The sequence below is a fragment of the Ovis canadensis genome, chromosome 13, assembly GCF_042477335.2.
Source record: "Ovis canadensis isolate MfBH-ARS-UI-01 breed Bighorn chromosome 13, ARS-UI_OviCan_v2, whole genome shotgun sequence".
Classification (NCBI taxonomy): domain Eukaryota; kingdom Metazoa; phylum Chordata; class Mammalia; order Artiodactyla; family Bovidae; genus Ovis; species Ovis canadensis.
This window is the reverse complement of record NC_091257.1, coordinates 27457669-27482393: the sequence shown is the minus strand read 5'-3', so window position 1 is coordinate 27482393 and position 24725 is coordinate 27457669. Positions and strand designations below refer to the sequence as shown.

Sequence of the window (24725 nt, the reverse complement as noted above, 5' to 3'; positions counted from 1 at the left end):
ATGGTTAAATTCTTCCAGGATCATGTCTAAAACTCCTGTTATATCATGGCATACAGCTAGCACAGGGGTTCATGACACAGGTACACATTCTTCCAATCCATCGAACACACTGCATGTCGACTCTATTCCAGGCAGACTGCAATAGAGATTCCAGGGGATATTTTTATATTCCGGGGGATATAAAAATGAGCTTGAGACAATCTTTGCCCACGAGCAAATCAAGTCTAGGGTCTCAAATGTGTAAGCAGAAAATTCAAATAGAATATGCTGTGCTACACTTTGTGAGTGTTGACATATTTAGCAAATCATCAATCAAAAGAAATACTGTATTCTCTGCTTCCTCTCTCATAAGTCACTCTGGGTAAAAGTCACCATCTGTAAACTAGGTGAAAATTGGCTTTAACCAACTCTGGGAGATAGGGAAGGACAGAGAAGCCTGGCGGGCTGCAGCCCATGGGGTTGCAAAGAATCAGACATGACTTAACAACTGAAGAGCAACCACATGACTCCCAAGATACCAAGGGAGAAATCGTGGAGGCAAAGCCAAAAGGAATCCATTTTCTCCTCCTATCTTTTTGATTAAAAAGAAAAAAAAGTCACTAGAACAAAGAAACTGTCATGAGTACGCAAAGCTGTCAAGGGCTCAGGAGAAACACAAGGTCATATAAGGAGACAAAAAGGTGAGTCAGAGGAGGTGGGAAAGAGCTGGCCCGGAATAGAGCAACGGCCTTGCAGATGTTCAGAAGGAAGCTTGGGTAAGGGGGCCTCTGCGGGGAGGCGTGGAGGAGGAGCTTGAATATCAGAGCAGCTAGATAAAGGGACCAGAAGGCGACCAAGGGTAAATTCGAGGGAGAAGAAAAGAAACCAGCGGCAGAGCCTGCCTTCAGTCTCTCTGCCCTAGCTACGCTGGCCAGGCCTATCCACCGGTGGTCTCACATGGGGGACCAGGGGAAAGCCCCTAACTCCAATGAGCCTAATTCTAAAATCCTGGATCTCTTGCCCCATCCTTCAGTCACACACGGGAGCTACTTCCTGGCAAGAGCTGGCACAGGGGCCTCCCTGACCAGCAGAGCCTCTTCATTCTTGTACTAAGACACCCTTGTTACTGAGCCCTGCACACAGACCCTGTCTGTGAACACATGGGTCCTGACTGGAGCTCTGTGTCTAACTGGAGAATGGGCCCTACAAACCCCTTACAGGTCTCATCAGAAAAATCGGGACTGGGTTTTAGGTCTTTTCCAGCTTTGAGGTTCTCTGAGCTCAGTGGTTTCACACAGTAAAACCAGTAACGCCTGGCATCAAAGGACATATGTGTGGGGATACCTCGGCTCCTTTGAAGGGGGATCATTAATTTATTCATCCTGACTGATAAGGCTAATAGAAATAATCACCTATGCTTACAGAGATTTTTGGAAACCTTTCACTGGATTTTATTTGTATGACACCTGCCTAGGTTTAAAGACCATCTGGTCACACAAACTCTCTGATGTCACTCAGAAGCTTAGGAAGTTCAGTAAATACTGGGAAGTTCAGAAACTCTCAAGTTGCGTAGCTAGAAAGGGACCAAGTTCAGAATACAGCCCAGCAGTCTTCCTCCAGCACAGCTAGCTCCCTGCCCCACCAGGCCTCCTGTCCCCTAATTCCATTCATCAAATGCTCCTTAAAGGCTAGGCACGCATTGAGCACAATGTTACAATTTGTGGAAGAAAACTTGGGGTCCTCAAGGAAGTTCTTATCCCTTAGGTCAAAGGTGCCATAAAACAAATGTAACAATGAACCAGCACCACCACCTAGAGTAGAATTGGAGAGTCCTAGCAGATGGAGAAAAGAAAACTCATTTCCCAACAACTTGGCCTATGCAGAAACCAGTTGGGACACAATGGGACAAAGGGCAGATATAAGGTCAAAAAACAAAACAAAACAAGAGTTGAGTAGGAGAGGGGAGAAGAGAAAGACCAAGACAAGGTCCCCAGTGTTGCTGGAGAATTGACAGATTGAAATAACAGTAGCTGTTATTGTTTACTTTCAAATAAACCAGTTTTGTCCAAATTCAACTTTCAGTTTTTAAGCAGGCGTTTTCTTTTGGAGGCAAGGAGGTGGTGGGGCCAACATTCTAGAAGATTTGGGGCTCTCCTCCTTTTTATTTTATTCTAGTATTTTTCTCCCCCTTAGTTTTAAAATGAGGAGGGGACTGCACATACTTTGCATGCTGCTAAGTTTCTAAGTGTGCCCAGGATGCATCTGTAACTCACGGTTAGTAAAGAACCAAGAATAAAAACCCTCTGACTTACTTCAAAGCTCTCCTTTATCTGTGCTTTTGTTGCGGAAACCTTGTTGGACCAGCTACTGTCACTCCATGGTGGAGGCATGTTTTTTTAATTAGCCCGTGGAAAGGCTATTACACGTTTAATTGCTAATGACAATGATTTTCCTTCCATTTATTTCACCAAAACAACACTCCCCTCGCCCCTTAATGTCTTTAACAATCAACATTTCAACAAGAGGAAACAAAATATTTAAAAAGAGATACTGCCATAAGCTAACACACCCACTGTTCTCATTCTTCCCTAGTTCTGATGTCCACTCATATGTATTTTTACCCAATTAAACTCATACTTTTGATATGGTTATGTGATCTGATTTTTCCTTTAAATTATGCTGTAAACATTTTTTCTGTTTCCATGCACTTTATGGTTGTTTTTTAACAGCTGTGTAATATTCCACAGGACTGATGTTCTGTCTTTTGAGTTAACCATTTCCCTGTTTTTGGCCACTGAGATAGATGCCAACTTATTACTCAGTGTATTAATTTAGAGGGAATTTTTACAGAGACATAAAAAAATGTCTTAAGGTGAAAAATTGAGGAGATGCATGATGGTAAAAGTTGCATGATAATGTGAACGTACTTAGTGTCACCAAATTGTACAGGTAAATAGGGTTAAAATAGTACTTTTAATTTTATGTGATTTTTATCACGACAAGGAGAAGGCAATGGCAACCCACTCCAGTACTCTTGCCTGGAAAATCCCATAGACGAAGGAGTCTGGTAGGCTGCAGTCCATGGCGTCTGGAAGAGTCAGACATGACTGAGCGACTTCACTTTCACTTTTCACTTTCATGCATTGGAGAAGGAAATGGCAACCCACTCCAGTGTTCTTGCCTGGAGAATCCCAGCGATGGGGGAGCCTGGGGGGCTGCCGTCTATGGGGTCACACAGAGTAGGACACGACTGAAGCAACTTTGCAGCAGCAGTATCACGACAAAAAACATTTTAAGTGTCTTTGAGGTGATTGCCTTTTGGAAACAAGCAGCTCCAGATCACTGTGCGTCTGCCAGGTACAAAGATGGAGCCCAGACTCTAAAAGGTGGGTGAATGGTTGGCAGATTATTAATAGTTCTTCCTATGACAGGACAGAAATATGACCAATAGTCTGTAACTATAACAGTGACATTCATTTTTATGATTAATAACCAAAAAAATCGGAAGTACTACGGCGTGGTGCCAACTCTAGCTTCCTCCTTTCCGTTCCCTTATGCCAGAGCCATATAAAAGCGGACCACGTTGCTGGTACTTTCCGCGTTAGACCACTTAGCATTCCCTCAACTGGGCTTGTAGGCATCAGTGCTGGATGTCACGGGGAACGCACTATTTCCCCAGAAGAAGGTCTCCTGATGCCTTCAGGCGGCAGGTGTGGGAATGGTGGTGGTATATACCGGGTGGGAGGTGGTACGTATTGGAAGTGGGCTGGCGGTATACATGCAGCGCGGGAGCGAGGGCTGTATAGCAGGTGAAGGGGCGGACTGTATATGGAGGGTCAGGTTGGCCCTTACAGTGTCCTCCTGAGACAGGAATGGCGCGAGTTCACGAAGGAGCGGGAGAGGGGCATGCAGGTGGTAGCAGGTGCCCCCGGCGCAGGTTGGAGAAGGCGAGGGAGGGGCGGGGCAGGAGGGGGGTTGCTGAAGGTACTGGCGGGAAGGCGGCGAGCGATGGGGCGCGAACCGTGCGCTCTGGGCTGGGGGTACCCGTTGTGGATGCAGCGGACCGGGGGCGGGCCTCGCGGGAGTGAGGAGTCTGAACCCGCGAGGGGTGAGGAGCCGCGGCGGGGCGCCGCGGGCAGGGCCGGAGGGGCGCAGGGGCCGGAGGGGCGCGGGGGCGGGGCCGGAGGGGCGCGGGGCGGGGCCGGAAGGAGCGGGGGGCGGGACCGAGTAGGCGTGGGGATGGGGCAGAAGAGGCTAAGGGGCGGCCGGAGGGTTCAGGGGGCGGGGCGCGGCGCGGGGGCGGGGCCGGAAGGAGCGGGGGGCGGGACCCGAGTAGGCTTGGGGGCGGGACCGGAGGGGCTGAGGGGCGGGGCCGGAGGGCTCAGGGGGCGGGGCGGAGCGCGAGGCAGGGCCGCGCGAGTCTGCAGTCCGGAACGCTGCCCTGAGTCCTGCGCTGTATCCGCGCGTCCCGCAGCGTCTTGGTGCAGCCGCCCGGCCTCACCATGCTCCCGCTGCTCGGGCTGTACTTTGCGCTGCCGCTCTGCGCCGGGTTGCTGGAAGAGGCGAGGAGCTGGGGAGACACATCGGATCAAGTAAGTGGAGTTCTAGGGGGCCCCGGGCGGGCCCCGGGCGCCGGCTGCAGTCTCTTACCACCGCCGCCTTCGGGCGCGTGGCTGCGGGACAGGCTACTGGACGCGAGGGCGGGTGGGATCACCCCCATGTCCTGGCACATCGTCCCCCCTTCACTTCTCCGTCCCCAGTGTTCTGCTTGGGAGCTTCCCCATCTGCTGTTCCGTCGAGGAGAGAGTCTGGCTGACAAAGTTTCTTGCAGAATTGTGTCTGCACTTCAAAGTCCTGCGGAACCAAACCTCTTCGGCTCCTGTTACCTGCGCGGGTTTCTGCTGGTTTTGTTCATTTCTGAGCCAGAACCCTAAGCTAACTGCAAGGTTCTTTCAGATGCGCCTGTGGGGTAGTCTTGGCAGGTTGCTGTTGGCTTCCAGTTGTTCTAGAGAGAGCACGTCTAGGAAATGTTCTAAACTCGTGGAAGCCTCCGCTTTTCTCATCTGAAAACCGGGAGAACAGAGTTTTCATCTCTTATTGCTTTAGCAGCTTAAAGGTGGCCAAATGATGGGCGGAGGAGGAAGAACCAAAGGTCTCAGTTCCCCTGGTTAATACTCTGTGTATCTGTCAGGATTTTTTAAATGGCTTAACCTCACAAGTGAATGAAACCTGCAAATATGAACTCTCAATACAATGTCTTATGGATAGGAAGGCTCTTGAAAGAATATCAAACAGGTTCCCACAGATATCAATGCATAGACCTTATAGGGAGAAAGGGCTCTGTCCTGATTAACGAAGGCGGTGCATTTCTGCATCTCCTGGTGCTCTTTGCACACATGTATTTAAATTGTTTAGCCGAAAACATGCTTTTGCAGGATGAGAGGAAGAGATAAGCAGGTATACCTTCTGACCCCTTTCCCAGAGCCTTGGTTTGAAGGCAGATCTGGAAAACAGAATCTGCCTAAACATCCCATAGTTACTTTCACGTCAACTCTGCCTTAAGGATGTGCTTATCTACCAAATGGAACGATTCTTCTCTTGTAGGACTGCCATGAGGAATAACCCATAAAAATTCCAGGAGGCTGTGTGGTGGAGGAGGAATGTGCAAGCTTGGCATCCAGAGAGCGAGGCTGGTCTCCCCTTTGCTCTTTACTACTGTGTGGCCTGGACGAGCTCCCCTATGCCTCTCTGTGCCTCCCTTTCCTATCCCTCACAGCAGGGCACACACCTACTCTTGAGCATACTTGTAAGGATCCAGCTGCTAGTTTGTGTAAGGGGCCTCATATACTGTGGTATATGAAATGGCAGATGTTTTGGTTAAGGATAGGGGTATGATGCCTGCTACCGGGGCTCAATTCCAGATTCAGGCGCTTTTCAGCTCTGTGATGCTGAGCACAGTCCTGAGTGCTTCAATCTCCAATTTTGTACAAAGTGGGAAAGAACGGAGTAGTGAGGGTTGGGTAGGTAATACATCTAAAAGTGCTGGGGATGGTCAGCACTTGATGTTGGCGCCACTGAAGTGCTGAAGGAAGGAATTTAGGGTAAAGATCCAAAAACTTTTTAGAGGGCGGAGGGAGAAGATGTGGGAAGCACTGAAACAAAGATTCTGTTTATGAGCTAAGAGGAGGGATTAAAGCTCTGACATCTGCAAGTCCAAGTAGGCTTAACACTGAACTTCCCTGCTTGTAAGAACACGGGTTTGGCCCATGTTAGTGAGTTCTTGCTGTCGTCAGCCCATGGCACCGTTTATTCTTCTGGAAAATGACTAAATCAGGAAAAAACTCTGAATATAAAGTTTTGTGAAAATTTGTGATTTTACCTTTTTATCCCTACCCTCTTAAAATAAAATTTTGTGTGTATAAGATGTGGAATTGAGAGCACAGCCTCTAGAACCAGACTTCTGTGTTCGAATCCTGTCTCTGCACTTATTGGAGAGTTAGTTCACATCTGTGTGAGTGCTAAGTCGCTTCAGTCATGTCTGACTCTGCGACCCTATGCACCGTAGACCACCAGGCTTCTCAGTCCATGGGATTCTTCAGGTTTGCATAGTGGAGTGAGTTGCCATGCCCTCCGACCCAGGGATTGAACCTGTGTCTCCTGCATTGTCAGGCAGTTTCTTTATCACTGATGCCACCTGGGAAGCCCTAATTCACATCTACGAGCCTCTATTTACCCATCTCGAGGATGGGGGTGACTAGATTACTTAATTAAAGGATTCTGAAGATTAATTAATATACTTTGAACAATGCCTGGCAATGCAGTTAATGCTGTGGTCTCAATAATTATGGCCTTCAAAATTATATGTGTACCATTTTTTACAATTTGTTTTTATTGAATTTTAGTTGAATTACAATACAGTTGTATTAGTTTCTGCTGTATAGCAAAGTGATTCAGTTATTTATATGTACTTTCTTTTTTATTATATAATTTGATTGGGTCACTGTACTGTGACTTATTTGTGTTTTACTTTTTTTTTTTTTTTTAATCTTTTGGCCACACCGCAAGGATCTTAGCTCCCCAACCAGGGTTCGAACCCACACCCCCTGCATTGGCAACACAGTCTTAACCTCTGGACTCGCAAGGAAGTCCCGTATTCTTTTCCATTATGGTTTGTCACGGGGTGTTGAATATAGTTCCCTGTGCTATACAGTAAGACCCGTTGTGTATCCATTCTGTAGCTAATAGTTGGCATCTGCTAACCCCAAACTCCCAATCCAACCCTCTCCCACCCCTCTCCTCCTTGACAACCATCAGTCTATTCTCTATGTCCCTGACTCTGTTGGTGTTTCATATAGACAGGTTCATTTGTCATATTTTAATTCCACATGTGGTATTTGGTGAACAGCTTTCAGAGCTTTCCAGGTGGCTTGATGGTAAAGAATCTGCCTGCCAAAGTAGGAGATGCAGGAGACTCGGGTTCAATCCCTGAATTGGGAAGGTCCCCTGGAGTAGGAAATGGGGTAGGAATGGCAACCCATTCCAGTATTCTTGCCTGGAGAATCCCATGGACAGAGGAGCCTGTTGAGCTACAGTCCATGGGATTGCAGAGTCAGACATGACTGAGCAACTGAGCACAAACAATTTTTAGATGTCAGTGAACTTGTGAATTTTAATGTACCTGAATTTGCCTGTTAGCCTGCATTGTAATTCCTATTACTTGTCTTTAACTGAAAATATTACTAATATATGCTAGATTCAAGATGCTTCTTCCCCCACACCTCATCTATAAACAGTATTACCCATAGTGTAATAAACCCACTATCTGCAGTGGTTTTCAAACTTCATCTTGCAGAAGGACACTCAGGGGCTCTTTAAGAATTCAGATTCCTAAGCCTTACTCCCATCAATTTCCATCCACTAGGTTTGGGTGGGACCCCGATGGTCCTGATGTGGGCAATGCATGGACCACATTGAGACTGATACAGCTTTGAAAGCATCTTTCAGGAAATTAATATTAAAAAGCAAGTCTTGGTCTTCCCTGGTGACTCAGTGGTAAAGGATCCACCTGCCGATGCTGGAGATGAGGGTTCCACCCCTGATCCGGGAAGATCGCATGTGCTTTGGGCCACAGCTACTGAGCCTGTGCGCCACAGCCCGAAAGTTACAAATACTGAGCCCATGTTCTGAAACTAGTGAAGCCCACACTCGCTAGAGCCCGTGCTCTACCACAAGGGAAGCCGACACAATGAGAAGCCTGCGTACCGCAACTAGAGTCGCCCCACTTGCTGAAACTAGAGGAGGAAGCTTGTGCAGCAATGAAGACCCGGCGCAACCGTAAATAAATAATTTTTTAAAATAAAAGTAACTGCATTTTTTAAAAAAGCAAATGTCTTATATAAAATCAGTCTGCTTTCAAATTGATATGCTTTCTTTAAATAAGGATGGAACTGCATCCCCATTATTGCAAAACCAGTTTTTAATTTACAGAGTAATAGTAGCTACCAGGTATTGAGTTTCACGGAGAGTTCTCTAGGAGCTCTATATAAAAATTATAAGAAGTAATAAAGTATATGACAACATTCCAAGTGGAACCAGGCTGCCTGGGTTCAAATCTGGATCCCACTGCCTACCGGCTGTGTGTACTTGGGCAAGTAACTTAACATCTCTGGGTCTCTTTCATCATCTGGAAGCTAGCATTGTTAATGGTTCCTACCTCATAGGCAGGGATGGATCTAAATTTTTGAGAGGGGAATCAAGTTTACATAATTGGCAAAGCCTTCTTGACAAAATTCTGTGTTAAAATGAACAGTTATTTATTTTTTAAAATTAATTAATTTGTTTTAATTGGAGGCTAATTACCTTACAGTATTGCAGTGGTTTTTGCCATCCACTGACATGAAGCAGCCATGGGTGTACATGTGTCCCCCATCCTTAACCCCCTCCCACCTCCCTCCCCATCCCATCCGTCAGGGTTGTCACAGTACACTGGCTTGGAGTGCCCTTGAACAGTTATTTAGAATGATAAATCACAACAAACGACACATTTTGACAGACTGACAAGCAACATACTTTTAGAATAACTGTTTTTTCTCAGACTTTTTTTTTTGTAATTTATTTATTTATTTTCGGCTCCTCCAGGTCTTCACTGCTGCTCAGAATTTTCCCTGGCTTGGTGCAAGGGCTTCTCACTGTGGCGGCTTCTCTTGCAGAGCATGGGCCCCAAAGAACAGGCTCAGTAGCAGTGGCGAACCGGCTTAGTTGCCCTGTGGCATGTGGGATTTTCCTGGACCAGGGATCGATCCCGTGTCTCCTGCACTGGCAGGCGGATTCTTTACTACTGAGCCACTAAGGAAACCCAGTATCATCATTGTTAAGGGACTGTGCAAGTGAGGGATCCTGATGCTTACCTTTCATCAGCTTCTAAGTAATAATAAACTATTAAATAAAAAATAATCACCCCACTCTATCAGGTAAAGCACTTACATGTAGTAAGACTCAGGTCTCATGAGACATTTTTATTATTTATGAACAGCCTGGTTGAATCCCTACCACTGCAAGGAAAGCCTCAGCAAGCTTCCTCTCCAAGGAGAAGAACCTTGGAAATCCCCCCAGGGGCAGTGATGCGCCCAAGGGGATATTTCAGAGCCTGAATTAGAACCCAAGTGCCCTGACTGCCAAGCTGTGCTTTCAGTGACTCCTCCAAAGATGGCACCACTTTCATATTTACAACTTGATGTGGTCTGTTTAAGGATGACTTTTAACTTTTATCTCCTGGCACACAGATAGTGTTGAGCCTCTGCTTCCAGTAACACATTCATTGTGGTGATCGTTTGTAAGTCCCTGAACTGAGCATTTCTGCACTTTTAACTTTTGTAATCTACCACTTTGCATTTGGGAAAACAGAAAATCAAGACAATTTTTTTTTAAATTCTTCGAAAAATAAAGTCAAGGCAAGATCTTGTGAGCCCCAGACCACTCAATCATATCTCCTTTATGTGCACGGCTGTGATTGTTTCAGTGGAGTTGTAAGGCTGGATGGGGAAGAAGGATATTGTGGGAGAGATTCCAGAGATTGGCTCACTTCTGAACTAGCCGTGTCTGGTTTCTCTGGGGGTGGGATTGAGGAGAAGAGGGGGGAGTCCTAAGAGCTGAGTGATGAGTCCTGTGTGACCTTGTGTTTCTAACACACACTCCCCCAAAGTCCTGGATGCTCTAAGGTAAAGGAGCCCTGCCCACATGCTGTCAGAGGTCCAGCTGGGAGTCCTGCAAGCTTTCTCTTTTTAATTTTTTATTGACTTTATTACCATATTGCTTCTGTTTTATGTTTTGGTTTTTTGGCAACGAGGCACGTGGGATCTCAGCTCCCCAACCAGGGATTGAACCCACACTTCCTGCATTGGAGGTCTTAACTCCTGGACCACCAGGGAAGTCCCCTGCAAGCTTTCAGTATCTAAGGAACAGATGGTCGGTTTAGGAAGATGGAGCCATCGGATGGAGACCTGAGCTTTTTTTTGTTTCCTGCTGGGAGGGTCCCCGACCTCTTCATTATCTTCCCACAAGCCAGGTCCATGTCCCTTGTTTCTCACAGATTGAAAGCAACAGGGTGATTCACCTAAGGCTGGTTGGTTTGGGTTTTGTTACTGTTTTCCCGGCTGCCTGGAAATTGTTTGAAATTTCAACCCATCCAACCCCCCACCCAACCCCAGATAAAGTTTCTTCTCCCATTGCTGAGGTTATGGGTAGCCCACATGGCGCGTGGCACGTAGCTGAACAACGCGCAGCCCCATTTCTCCGAAAGAAGACTTTTGTGTCAGTGATAGAGAATTCCCAGAATGAGGCTCTTCGAAGACTGAGTGTCCTCAGCCCAGGTGATGGGTGGCATCTCCCGTGCTGTCCAGCATGTCACCCTGGGGTCGGTGTCAGGTCCTGGCCAGGTCTCTGAGGCAGCTGAGTTCCTGGTCTTGGCTTCAGAATGTCCTTGGGAGATGCAGGCCAGTGGGTAGATAAGGAGCTCATGTCTTCAGCCATTTGATGGTGTGTGGCTGAGACTGGCCTCAGTGCAGCCACTCCTGGCTCTGTGATGGAACCTAGGGCGACAGAGCTGGTGGCAGAGCTCGGAAGGAATGAGGGCTTGAATCCGGCCTTTCTGTCTCTCGTTCAGTGAACCCAGGTCATGAAAGCACCCATCCCTAAAGGGAATGTGTATACGGTGTGTATTTCGAATACCCCTCACTCCTCTCCTCCCTTCCCACGCTCTTCCCCATCTGTGGACTTTCTGGAATGCTTTCTCTTCCCTCCTGGTCCTGATCCAACCCCGTGATTGATCCTGGGGGGAAAATACCATCTCTTTTATCCAGATGATGAACATTAAGCTGTTTTTCACCTGCAGTTGGACCGTCTGATGGTGGGATAGATGGGGATTCCAGTCCCCCAGCTCTGATGGGGTTATTGCTACATTCTTGGTGTAGCAATGTATTGGTACATTCTTGGTCTTCAGCCACCCATGCTCGTTCTGGTGGTAAATGCTGCTTGGTCCATGTGAGTTGAAGAGGCAGATAATGAGTGATTTCTCGCATGGTTCTCATGTTGAACCTGATTCTCTTTAAATTTGTCTTCCCCCTTTATTCCACTCCAACCAACATCCTACACACCGACTTCAAGCCATCCCTCCATCGTAGAGCCTCTCGTGGTCATTTGAGAGTGTAGTGAACTCTTCTTTTTCCCCCATTTTCTTTGTAACTTATAAGAATTACCTCATCTGGTAAGTTTTACTGAGTGTATTTTCTTTGACGTTAGGTAGTATGGTCGGTCCTTCATGGCAAAGATTGTGACTGATACTTCTTATTAAATACTGTGGTCTGCACATCTGTTCTGGCGCTGGAGAAGTAAGCTCAGCTTGGAAGGAGTAGAAATTCCTATCTGAGCCATCTCATAAACCTGTGATTTGGGGCCCATGCTCTGAGGTTATTTATTATTCAGAACACTCCTTGCCTTTAAGCTGGATTCGGTTACCTGTCCTTAACCTCCACTTCCAGGTTCTTATAGGGGAACAGGAAAGCTCTCAAACAATAAAAGGGGTCAGGAATTCCTAACTAAAAACAATGAAGATGACATTAGTGTCATTTCCACTTCTAATCCTAGCTGGCACCAGGAATCTCTGTGTACCAGGAAGTTTTGATTCTGGTTTGGTCTGTGTCTAAATCTGGACTCAAGTGTTGCCATGGTGATCGCCTGAGATATCAGATAGCCACCTCAAAAATGAAAAACCAACTTCTCTTGTTCTCCTGAACACTTGTTTATTTTCTTGGAAAACCTATTCTTCAAAGGAGGAGACTTCAAAGAGAATAGTTTAGATCAACCAGAGAACATAATACCTGAGCAGGGCCAGGCTTCCCTTCTGACCATGATTAGTTATTTTAAGTGGCCCCCAGCCGATTCCACAATTTTAGGAAGGGAGGGGCCTGAGACGAACCTGCAGAACTGGCGGACACCTTGCCCAGGACACTGATTCTGGTTTCCTTCGGACCGTTCAAATCATTCCACCTCATTTTAGAAGTAGAAAGCAGCAGCCTCCTGGTGACTGGTTCTCATTTGGCGTCAGAGCACATGTCAACTGAAATCCTATACTGACTCTTCCTATTCCATGTTCTGTAGAATAGGAGACTCTACGATGGCTTACAATTGTAGTTTACAGTAGCACATATCTATTTTCAGAAGGGATCAGAGGAGGATCATGATTAAACCAGTTTTTTAGTTTACAGAATGGAAATCTCTTTATTGTTTTTTCTGTTTGCAAGTGATACAAAACTAAGGTACTACAGAAGAGTTTAAAGAAAAAAAATTCAGACATCCAGAGGGAATTGCCATTAAAATTTTGGGTGCATTCTGCACATACAGACACTTATACTTAAAAAATGAGATCAGTAAAGATAGCATTTTGTTACCTGATTCAGTCATTCAAAGTGTGTCTGACTGTATCAGTGAGGACAGGCCAGGCTGAAACTGGGGTAAGAACCCCCAAACTGCAATAATTTAAATGACAAACATTTCTTTTTTAAAAAACTTTTTGTTTTATATTGGGATATAGCCGATTACGGAGAAGGCAATGCCACCCCACTCCAGTACTCTTGCCTGGAAGATCCCATGGATGGAGGAGCCTGGTAGGCTGCAGTCCATGGGGTCGCGAAGAGTCAGACACGACTGAGCGACTTCCCTTTCACTTTTCACTTTCATGCATTGAAGAAGGAAATGGCAACCCACTCCAGTGTTCTCACCTGGAGAACCCCAGGGATGGGGGAGCCTGGTGGGCTACTGTCTATGGGGTCTCACAGAGTCGGACACAACTGAAACGACTTAGCAGCAGCAGCAGCATAGCCAATGAACAATGTTGTAATAGTTTCAGGTGGACAGCAAAGGGACTCAGCCATACATATACATGTATCTATCCTCCCCAAGAACCCCCTCCCATCCAGGCTGCCACATGACATTGAGCAGAGTCCCCTGTGCTATACAGTAGGTCCTTGCTGGTTCTCCATTTTAAATACAGCAGTGTGTATATGTCCATCCCAAAGGCCCTAACCATCCCTTCCTTGCATCCTTCTCCCCACTACCTGGAAACCATAAATTAGATGAACGTTTCTTTCTTGCTTGTATGACGTCCATCTTGGGGTGTCATTGGAGCAAGTGAGACCTTAGGCTTGATGGAGCAGCAACCTCTCAAATGTTACTACTTACCGTGCAGGTGAGAAAAGGCAGTTCTGGAGAATCTCATACCTTCCATCGAGTCCTTGGTGGAGAAGTGACAAGGCCGCTTACATTTGTAAGTTATTGGCCAGAACCAGTCATGTGGCTGTCTTTCCACCAAGGGCCAGGAAATGCAATCCTTCCAGCAGGCAGCTAGAGAAATATTTAGTGAACAGCTCAGAAGTCCAGTAAAACTAACATTTGTCGTAAGTAAATATAGGCCCATACCATTATTTTTAATAGCCGTATTCTGATGAATCACTATATCATAAAATATTTAACCAAACCACATTTAAATAATATGTTAAGCTATTTCCAGCAATCAAAAATTGTTTCAAAAGTTGCAAAGAAGTCTTTTCCTGCTTTCATTTTTTTTTTGTATTGACATTCCCCCCCCCCCAAATTGATACATTTCTGAAAGTATGATTTCTAAATTAAAAGACATGCATACTGGTGGGAATGTAAAATGTTACAGCTACTTTGAAAACTGGTGTATCTATTTCTCAAAAGTTAAATTTACCATATGACCCAGGAATTCCACTTATAAAGGTAATAAACACAGAGACATCTATGTGAATATCCATGCAAGTTCCACAGTATAAATAATAGCCAAAAGGTGGAAGTAACGTTAGAGTCCAACAACTGGGAAGTGGATAAACACAATGTGATGTATCCACACAATAGACTACTATTCAGACATAAAAAAGAATGAAGTACTAATAAATACACAAGATTATGCTAAGTGGAAAGGGCCGGTAAAAAATGACCACACTAGTACAATAGTATGATTCTATTTATTTGAAATCCCCAGGATGAGTAAATCCATAGAGACAAAGTAGATTAAAGGGTTCCTAGGGCCTTATTTAACTTATATGCAGAGTACATCATGAGAAACGCCGGACTGGAAGAAACACAAGCTGGAATCAAGATTGCCGGGAGAAATATCAATAACCTCAGATATGCAGATGACACCACCCTTATGGCAGAAAGTGAAGAGGAACTAAAAAGCCTCTTGATGAAAGTGAAAGAGGAGAGTGAAAAGGTTGGCTTAAAGCTCAACATTCAGAAAACAAAGATCATGGCATCTGGTCCCATTACTTCGTGGGAAATAGATGGGGAAACAGTGGAAACAGTATCAGACTTTATTTTTTTGGGCTCCAAAATCACTGCAGATGGTGACTGCAGCCATGAAATTAAAAGACGCTTACTCCTTGGAAGAAAAGTTATGACCAACCTAGATAGCATATTGAAAAGTAGAGACATTACATTGCCTACAAACATCTGTCTAGTCAAGGCTATGGTTTTTCCTGTGGTCATGTATGGATGTGAGAGTTGGGCTGTGAAGAAGGCTGAGCGCCGAAGAATTGATGCTTTTGAACTGTGGTGTTGGAGAAGACTCTTGAGAGTCCTGTGGACTGCAAGGAGATCCAACCAGTCCATTCTGAAGGAGATCAGCCCTGAGATTTCTTTGGAAGGAATGATGCTGAAGCTGAAACTTCAGTACTTTGGCCACCTCATTTGAAGAGTTGACTCATTGGAAAAGACTCTGATGCTGGGAGGGATTGGGGGCAGGAGGAGAAGGGGACGACTGAGGATGAGATGGCTGGATGGCATCACTGACTCGATGGACGTAAGTTTGAGTAAACTTAAAGAGAGATGGTGATGGACAGGGAGGCCTGGCGTGCTGCGATTGAAGAGTCGGATACGACTGAGCGACTGAACTGAACTGAACTGAACTGAGGGCCAGGGAAAAGCTGGAGTTTGGAAGTGACAGGTAAAGCAAGGTTTCTTTGGGGATAAAAATGTTCTGAATTGATTGTGGCGATGGTTTGCCCAGCTCTGTGAATATATTATAAAAAATTGAATTGTGCACGTTAAAAGAGCGAATTTTATTGTTTGTAAGTTATATCTTACAAAGCTGTTAAAAAAGGTTTATGCAAAGTCTAAGCATATTTTCCAAGGTTTTGATCGACATTGTCATACTGCCCTCCAGGAAGGCCAACTTATTACTCACAGCAGTGGAGTCCACACTTCTGTTCTTTAAACAGTGATTTATCTTGAGAAACGGTTGGCAACCAGCTAGGATTTCTGCATGAGTCCGGAGGGGCTGGTTAATTATTAGATGATTTTAAAAACTAAGGATGCTATCACTTCCCCGTGCCCCTCCTCTGCCGGTGGGAAAGTATAGCAAATCATCCAGAAAAAACACAGTAAGAAAGTTCAAGGCAAGTTCAGTTTTGCCTTCAGAACTTCCTGGGGTTTTGACCGGAATGAATGAACCCATCAGAGGCAAGTGGACATGTTTACTCATTGTAACAGACACAACAGCGAAGAGTTGATTTTCAAGCCAAAAATAAATGGAAACCAAATACAAGTACTTTTTTTTTTAAATAGATTTTTCTTTTGATGTGGACCATTTTTCAGGCCTTTGTTGAATTTGTTACAGTATTGTTTCTGATTTATGTTTTGCTTTTTTGGCTGCAAGGCATGTGGAACCCAGCTCCCCGACCCGGGATTGAACCCCAGCTCCCTGCATTGGAAGGTGAAGTCTTGCCCGCTGGATGGCCAGGGAAGTCCCTGAATTCTGGTCATTTCATCTGCTCCCTTAATAGATGTAAGACCCCTCAGATGAGGAGGTGGTGTGATATTGTGGGTTAAGCAGCCAGCCAGGTCTGAGAAGCATGAATTCTAATCTTGTTCTGGGTGCTTCCTGATTCAAAGTCAAAACTGCTTTTCAGGTGGTGGATAACCCTTCGTGTGTCTTCATGGGCCTTAACCCTCTTCGTGTAACTAACTCACATGAGAATGACCTCACAATCGTATTTCATGTCTCTTTCTTCCTTCTAGGTTGGACTCAGGATCCCAAGGCAAGTCAGGCTGTTGCAAAGGCTGGTAGGTATATTCACATAAATTCTCTTAAAAGTCTGTACCCTTCATGAGTCTGTGTATTTGGAACCAAGTAACAGCTATGCTCGCAGCTACTCCAAACCTTACAGTTGCATGTAGAAGAAATTGAACGTGAAACAGCATAGCTTTTTAAAAAATGTTTATTATGATGATATTGTCATGTTCTCTATTTTTTTTTTGGCTTCACAACATGGGGGATCTTAGTTCTACAACCAGGGATCAAACCCTCACCCCTTGCATTGCAAGCATGGAGTCTTATCCAGTCGACCACCACGAAGTCCCCAGCATAGGTTTTATAAACCTTTCTTTGATAAACTTTTTCTTTAAGTAGACGTTTTTCGGAAAAGAGACCTGATTATTCCAGTAAAAGTATAAGGACGAAGTGTGAAATTTTCAAAGACCTTCTTAGAAAAAAGCTAACACCTAAGTGAACCTTTCCTTTTTTTAATAATGTTCTTACACAAGAAATAAAGATGGTGTTAGGAAGCAAACAGTGAAAGCAAGCAGAGGATTCCCACTTGTAGATTGAAGCTTCGTGTGATAGAAGTTGGGCCAGGCTCTCGGTGTATGCTGCAAGCTCCCAGATGGAACTTGGGAAGACGTTCAGGATTCTGTTTATTTGAAATGACCTCAGTCCTTCCTTCCCACGATGTGTACAGTGATGTATCCAAGTGTGGGGACACGCCTTCAGGCTCTGAGGCTACGGAATCCTCTGCACACCCTCAGGGATAAGCCATAAGCCCAAGCCGTTTACCCCCTGCTCCTGGCTGGTATCTGAATTCCTGCTGAATTGCTCATGACCAAGGTCACAATCATTCCCACCTTTTTTTGGACCTGGACTTTGTATTCTCCTCATTTTCTGCATGGCTTCCTCCTCCCCGTCCACTCCCATCCTCCCAATCCTGTCGCCCCAAATGTATTACCCTCAGTCTTTTTCTGTTTTTCTGCATATTCACATAATCATAGACAGACATATGCTTAAGGTATAGTTCGGGCCGAGGCAGAAAAGAAGGAGAGACGACCTCAACGGAAGTAGGTTACCTTTATTCAGGCAAGGAGGGGCGACAGTCATCCTAACGACCAGGCTGAGTGCCAAGAGGGATCAGGGAGTCTCCATATTTATAAGGAGGTTTGTGGAAGCAATAATGGAAACGTTAATCAGGTGGGATGTTTTGGGTATTGGTGCTCAGATGGTAAAGCATCTGCCCGCAATGTGGGAGACCTGGGTTCGATCCCTGGGTTGGGAAGATCTCCTGGAGAAGGAAATAGCAACTCACTCCAGTACTCTTGCCTGGAGAATCCCATGGACAGAGGAGACTGGTAGGCTACAGTCCATGGGGTCGCAAAGAGTTGGACATGACTGAGCGACTTCGCTTTCACTTTCACTTAGTTGAGATGGCATTTGTAGTCGGGCAGGGGTGATAAGTCTTCTGAGCAGGTGCAGGGGGTGGGAGGTTTCTGGACAGGGGGTGATAAGTCCCAGATAGATGCAACTGGCCTGGAGCATCAGGGCAGGACCTAAAGTTCGGTTTTGTTTTCTCCAAAGTTAGATGATTCAAAGGCCTTTGAGACTGTTGTTTTCTTTTCTAGGCCCAAAGACTCCTTCAATATGTGAACATAAATGGCGGGGGCGGGGGGGGGGGGTGCGTGCCACAACGCCTACACACCTGATACCTGGTTGGTTTGACCACAAGAGGGGTACTGAATACTGAGGGGGTCGCCAACCTCTAGGATCTAATGTCTGATGATCTGAGGTGGAGCCGATATAATAATAATAGAAATAAACTGCACAATAAATATAACGCACTTGAGTCATCCTGAAACCATCCCTCAGCCTCCTGGTCCATGGAAGAACTGTCTGCCATGAAACAGGTTCCTGGTGCCTAAAAGGTTGGAGACTGCTGTGGTATAGCGCAGGGAACTCTACTCAGTACTCTGTAATGACCTGTATGGGAATAGAATCTGAAAAGGAGTATGTATGTGTATAACAGCAGAAACTAGCACATCATTGTGAACCAAGCATACTTCAGTTCCATTCAGTCGCTCAGTCATGTCTGACTCTGCGACCCCATGGACTGCAGCACCCCAGGCTTCCCTGTCCATCACCAACTCCTGGAACTTGCTCAAACTCATGTTCATCAAGTCGATGATGCCATCCAACCATCTTATCCTCTGTCGTCCCCTTCTCCTCCTGCCTTCAATCTTTCCCAGCATCAGGGTCTTTTCCAATGAGTCAGTTCTTCACATCAGGTGGCCAAAATATTGGAGCTTCAGCATCAGTTCTTCCAATGAATATTCAGGACTCATTTCCTTTAGAATTGACTGGTTGGATCTCCTTGCAGTCCAAGGGACTCTAAAGAGTCTTCTCTAATACCACAGTTCAAAGCATCAATTCTTCAGTAAAAATTCATAAAAAAGGGAGGAGCCCTTGCTCCCAGCAAGACATAGACGCACATATTCGTTCGTTCAAGGATTTTGTTGAGTCCTCACTGTCTGCCCAGCACTGTTCAAGACATTGGGAATCCAGCAATGAACAAACAGGCAAAGACACTGTCTTTCATAGGCTTGAATTCTAAAGAGGGGCAGAGATAGGCAAAGTCTATAAATAAATGGTTAAATGTGTTAGGAATGGAGAAGATAAGTACCACTGAGGGGGAAAAAAAAACAGCAGAGGAAGGTGGGGACCCTTGTATACATTTTGAGATTTTGAGATTTTTCATATTTGCTGTCAGACAGTGGGACTATGTAAATACAGCTGCTGTTCCCTGCATGCTGACCACAGGCCAGGTGTTGTCCTAAGTATCTCTTGTGTTCTAGCTCAGCCAAATACAGACACATTTTACAGACAAGAAAACGGTCACTTATCCAGGATTTCCATAAGAGGTGATAGAATAAGGGTTTTGAGTCCCAACAGCCTGGCTTCTGAGTTTGTGCTCATCACTAATACACCCAACTGCCTTCTCACCTGAATGTATTTCTTTCTTATTATTTTCTCTCAACAGTGCCTCAGCTGGCCTAAATCTGTCCCTTCTTCTAGGTGATTATAAATACACCATGTCGTTGGCACACCATAGTTTATCAAGCATTCTACTATTGAGCCTTCAGTATGGTTTCAATTTTTTGGCCTCTGTAAACGCTGCTGCAAAAACCTTTTTGCTTTTTCTAGTAAGTGGATGCTTTTACTTTCAGTAGGAGGGTTGCTGGATCAAAGTGCACATACATTTTTAAAAAATGTGATAGATGTAGTCAGACTAGTTTTTGAATACTCCTAGTCCTTTCTGTCTTAATTCCGTTCTATCTGCAATGATGACGATGCACATTTCCGCCAGCAACAGTGAAATAAGTCTCTTTGCTTTGTCAGTCTCTGAAATATACAGTGATATCAGTCCTTCAGTGTGTATTCCCCTGACTTCTGAGTTTGGACTTTTCTCCATGCAGAGGCGTTCCTCCATGAATTGTTTTTCAGGTCCTGCAGCCATTTTTCAATTGTGATTTCTTTTCAGATTTTTCTTGTTGCTTAGTCATGTCCAATTCTCTGCGACCGCATGCACTGTAGCCCACCAGGCTCCTCTGTCCATGGGATTTCCTAGATAAGAATACTGGAATGGGTTGCCATTTCCTTCTCCAGGGGATCTTCTCACCCAGGAATAGAACCCACGTCTCCTGCATTAGTAGGTGGATTCTTTATGGCTAACCCACCAGAGAAGCCCTCTTTTGTGATTTTTATCTCCTGATTGTCAATGTGGGCTTTCCAAGTGGTGTTAGTGGTAAAGAACCCATCTGCCAATGCAGGAGACAAAGAGAAATAGATTCGATCCTGGGTCGGGAAGATTCCCTGAAGGAGGACATGGCAACCCATTCCAATATTCTTGCCTGAGAAATCCTGTGGACAGAGGAAGGATCCTAGCAGGCTACAGTCCATAGAGTCGCAAAGAGTCGGACATGACTGAAATGACTTAGCATGCACGCATGCACTTATCAGTATGTGGGAAATCTCTGTGTGTTTTGGATACTCTGTATTCTGAATTGGAAGAGTTCTTCCCTAAATCTGTCATTTGTCTATTAACTTTGTTTATGAAATATTTGTCATTATAAAGGCTTTCAGTTCCTGAGTAATAAATTTATCTTTTCTTATTTTCATTCATAGTTACAAAGATTTTCTTGACCCTTTGACTGTTTCATATAATCTCAGATTTTTTTTCTAGAAATCTAGGAATGTTGAAAGCCTCTCTTTAATAAGTATCATATAAATTTGTTAATGTTGACTTCATTTACCCATCCAGACAGTACCAGAATGATCTTTCCAGCATGGGTCTGGCGCATCATTCTCTTTTACAAATGTCTTCAGAGGCCTTGTGGCTTCCCTGGTTTGGCTCAGTGGTAAAGAAGCTGCCTGCCAATGCAGGAGACTTGGGTTTGATCCCCTGGAGCAGGAACATCCCCTAGAAGAGGAAATGACAACCCACTCCAGTATTCCTGCCTGGAAAATTCCATGGACGGAGGAGCCTGGCGGGCTACAGGCCATAGGCTTGCAAAACAGTTGGACACAACTTAGTGTCCAACTAAAAGGAAAGAAAAACTCAGTGACTTTGTATCACCTGTCAGATTAACTCTGAGGATGTCTAAGCCCACCCCCCACCCGCTCCGTGATCTGGCTCCTGCCTGCCTCTGTAGCCTTAGTTTACCCAAAGTTTCCTTGTATTTCACGTTCTAGCTGTACCACACTAATCTGAACGTTCTCTACTCTGATTAATGAAGAGGATGTGGTGGCAACAGCTGAGATCTTCCTATCACTCCCAGCTCATGGACCACCCGGGACATGCTTTGATTTTATTCTGAATTAATTAGATACCCTTTTAAGGAAGCGCTCTGCTATCACAGATACCAACAGTGTTTACCTTTTGAAAAGCAGGAGTATTTTTTTTGTCGGAGTCTCCCTGGTGCTTGACAACTACTGGCCCGGTTTTCCTAGAATAATTTGCTGTCATACTTTAACCTCCCGATGGCGGAGCCTCGTCTTGGCATCCCCTTTGTAGCCGAGATTCTAAGATTTGCAGCCAAGACTTGTTTTGAGCGGATGTGGTGAGGCACGAAGACACAGAAATGACCATCACGAAGGAGGAGGTTCACACGCACAGGTCCCCAGGGACGAGTGGCATGCAGGGCCACGTGCAGAAGCACCAGGTCAGAGGGGCAGCAGGGTCAGAGGGGAGAGCATGGCCAGGAGCCTTTATGGGAGTTTTTGCAGGAAGGAATTGATGAGTCAGGTTAGGTGTGCTGAGTAACCATAGGACGGGGTGGTGGTTTAGTCACTCAGTTGTGTCCAACTCTTTGTGACCCCATGGGCTGTAGGACTGGATAGCTGAAATAGTCTTGGCAGGCTCTGGGCTACAGTGTCTGACCATGGAGTGATTTGGGGCAGGGGGAATATTGGCTGGTGTGCAAGGCCTTGGCAAAGTAGGCGGCTGGGATGGGGGTGGTGCTGTTACTGACTGGTTCTATCTTGAAGCTGTGCTCACAGGACAACGTTTGCTCTCTCCAGGAATCAGCTGACCCTGGAAGGGGCAGAGCAGCCTCTCCAAGGTCAAATCCCCAGATGCCGGAGCATCAAGAATATAGAAAATACTATGACAACGTAAAATTCATGTCCTGTGAATTAGGCACACAATCCCTACTCCTACCCCAGAAGACAAATGGAAAGGACATACAAAGGACCCACCCCACCCCTACTGCCACCGGCATAACTCAATAACATACTCAGCAGAAACCTACCTCTTCTACTGTATCACGTTATTTTTTAAAAAACATTTATTTATTTGGCTGCATTGGCACCTGGGATTTTTCATTGCAGTGCACCAGGTTCAGTTGCCCCTTGGCATGTGGGATCTTGGTTCCCTGACCAGGGACTGAACCCACATCCCCTGCGTTGGAAGGTGGATTCTTAACCACTGGACCACCGGGGAAGTCCCTGTCTTATTAATCTTTAAAATTACACTCAGCCTAAACATTCACTTTTTTTCTTTAGAAGGTAATGTCAATATAGGGCTTCCCTGATGGCTAAGTGGTAAGAATCTGCCTGCAGTACAGGCGATGTGAGTTTGATCCCTGGGCCAGCAAGATCCCCTGGAGAAGGAGATGGCAGCCCACTCCAGTATTCTTGCCTGGAGAATCCCATGGACAGAGGAGCCTAGTGGGCTATAGTCAATGGGGTCGCAAAGAGTCAGACACAACTTAGTGACTAAACAACAGCAACTTTGTCAGTATACTCTGTCAGCTAATAAAATGTAGTAACAAGCACTTTATAATCTATAAAAATGACCTATAGATTAATATTTGTATGCTGACTACAATCCCAGTTTTCAGTAATTTAATTTTTCTGTAGTATTTCTAAGTATTAAAACATGACTATTTTTCTTGGTGCTAAGGAAAAGGGATATAGAAAAGAAGAAAATACAGTCAATTCAGCAGGTAGCATGGGGCTGGCACTGTTACTTCACTGAGAGCTAGTAATGTATGTATCTCCCTACTCCCAACATCTTGGCTCATCTTTAAATTTTTATTTTATTTTTTGGCCACAAAAAAGTGAGTGAGTCCTCTATGTTTTTAAACGACTCACGTGGGCATGCAGGATCTTAGTCCTCCGATCAGGGACTGAACCCACATCCCCTGCACTGGAAGCTCAGAGTCTTAACCACCAGACCACCAGGAGAGTTCCATCATGGTTTATCTTAAGAGATAATAGGATTTTCTTTTTCTGAATATAGGTGATAATTGCCTGCTGTGTTTCCTCTCTAAACAAAATGAAATATCACCCCATAGAATGTATTACTGTAAATAGGCAACTCAGAGCTGATGACACCCTCTGTCTACAGAGGGGCAATTATTTCCCCAAGGTGGTAAATACAGTCCTCAGGGAGGTGCCGTGTCTGGAGGGCTTCTGCTTCATGTAATAGCAGCATGAACTTTTTCTAGATAAGAAGCATTAAAAAAAGAAGAAGCAGCACTGAGGTTTATTAATAGTTAAGGTCTCTGGACTTGGGGCTTCCCCGGTGGCTCAGATGGTAAAGCGTCTGCCTGCAGTGCTGGAGACCCAGATTCAATTCCTGGGCTGGGAAGATCCCCTGGAGAAGGAGATGGCAACCCACTCCAGTATTCTTGCCTGCAGAATTCCATGAACAGAGAAGCCTGATGGGCTATAGTCCATGGGGTCGAAAAGAGTCAAAAACAGCTGAGCAACCTCAGTTTCCTCTCTGGACTTGGAGCCAGCCAACTGCCAAGCTCCATCAAGTGGGGGAGCGGGTGAGGTGGTTTCTGAGGTTCTCTTCCACCTCTGAGATGATTTGTTCTAGTGGCTGAGGAACAATTGTTAGCAGAATAAAACAGCAGGAGGATAATCCTCTGGGAAGTGGCCTGGCTTCTGGCACTGCCCGTGGCAGACACTCCCAGTCACCTTTCCAGTTGGCATCGTGGGTGATTCGGGATGTCTTCTGTGTGGCTTGATCTTGAACGGCTCACATGAGTCACACGGAAACCTCTGATCGCTGACTAATTAAGACCCTCCCGGCCTCAAAACACTTTTCCATCTGTTTAGCTTTTGTAGGGAAAAATAATGAAGAAATAATTATGTCGCAGGAAGGCTTGGTTTCTCCCCACGTCCCTAAACAAAATACTGAGTCGAATACAAATATGGAAAGCATGTTGGATTTTTCAGCACTGTGCTCTGGCAGAGGTTGAGGCCACCGTTTTATATCCGTTCTTCTACGACACATTTTTGTCAACCTCTGCCATTCCAGGTTCTGAGCTTGTCCTTGGGGTGGTTCATCTCCTCAGGATTCTATGTACCCGGCCAATACTCTTCGCCCCACGCGCCCTGCTCTAACTAAACTGCTCTGTTCTCATGCCAGGAATGGGCTCTGGTTCAGTCTTGTTTCCATGTCTCTTATGTTTCTAGAATTTTGTTTTGTTCTCTTTCACTCCATACAAATTCTATCTCTTTAAAAAGCTTTTTCTTACTCCTACGGTCTTCGCTGTTTCTCTCTTCCTTCTGGACTGTGGAAAGTCTTCTAACCGGTAAATAAATACATGTGCCTCCTTGT

The 24725-nt window shown here is 45.4% G+C and overlaps 1 protein-coding gene across 1 annotated transcript in view; it reads left to right on the top strand.

Annotated features, from left to right (window-relative positions):
- The first annotated feature begins 4325 nt into the window (after positions 1–4325).
- Positions 4326–24725, top strand: part of ITIH5 (inter-alpha-trypsin inhibitor heavy chain 5) — an 85077-nt gene continuing 64677 nt past the window's right edge. Inside the window, exons 1-2 of the mRNA XM_069546397.1 lie at positions 4326–4571; positions 16570–16614. Coding sequence (XP_069402498.1) covers positions 4482–4571; positions 16570–16614 — 135 coding nt within the window. The 5' untranslated portion in view covers positions 4326–4481. The remainder of the gene's footprint in view (positions 4572–16569; positions 16615–24725) is intronic.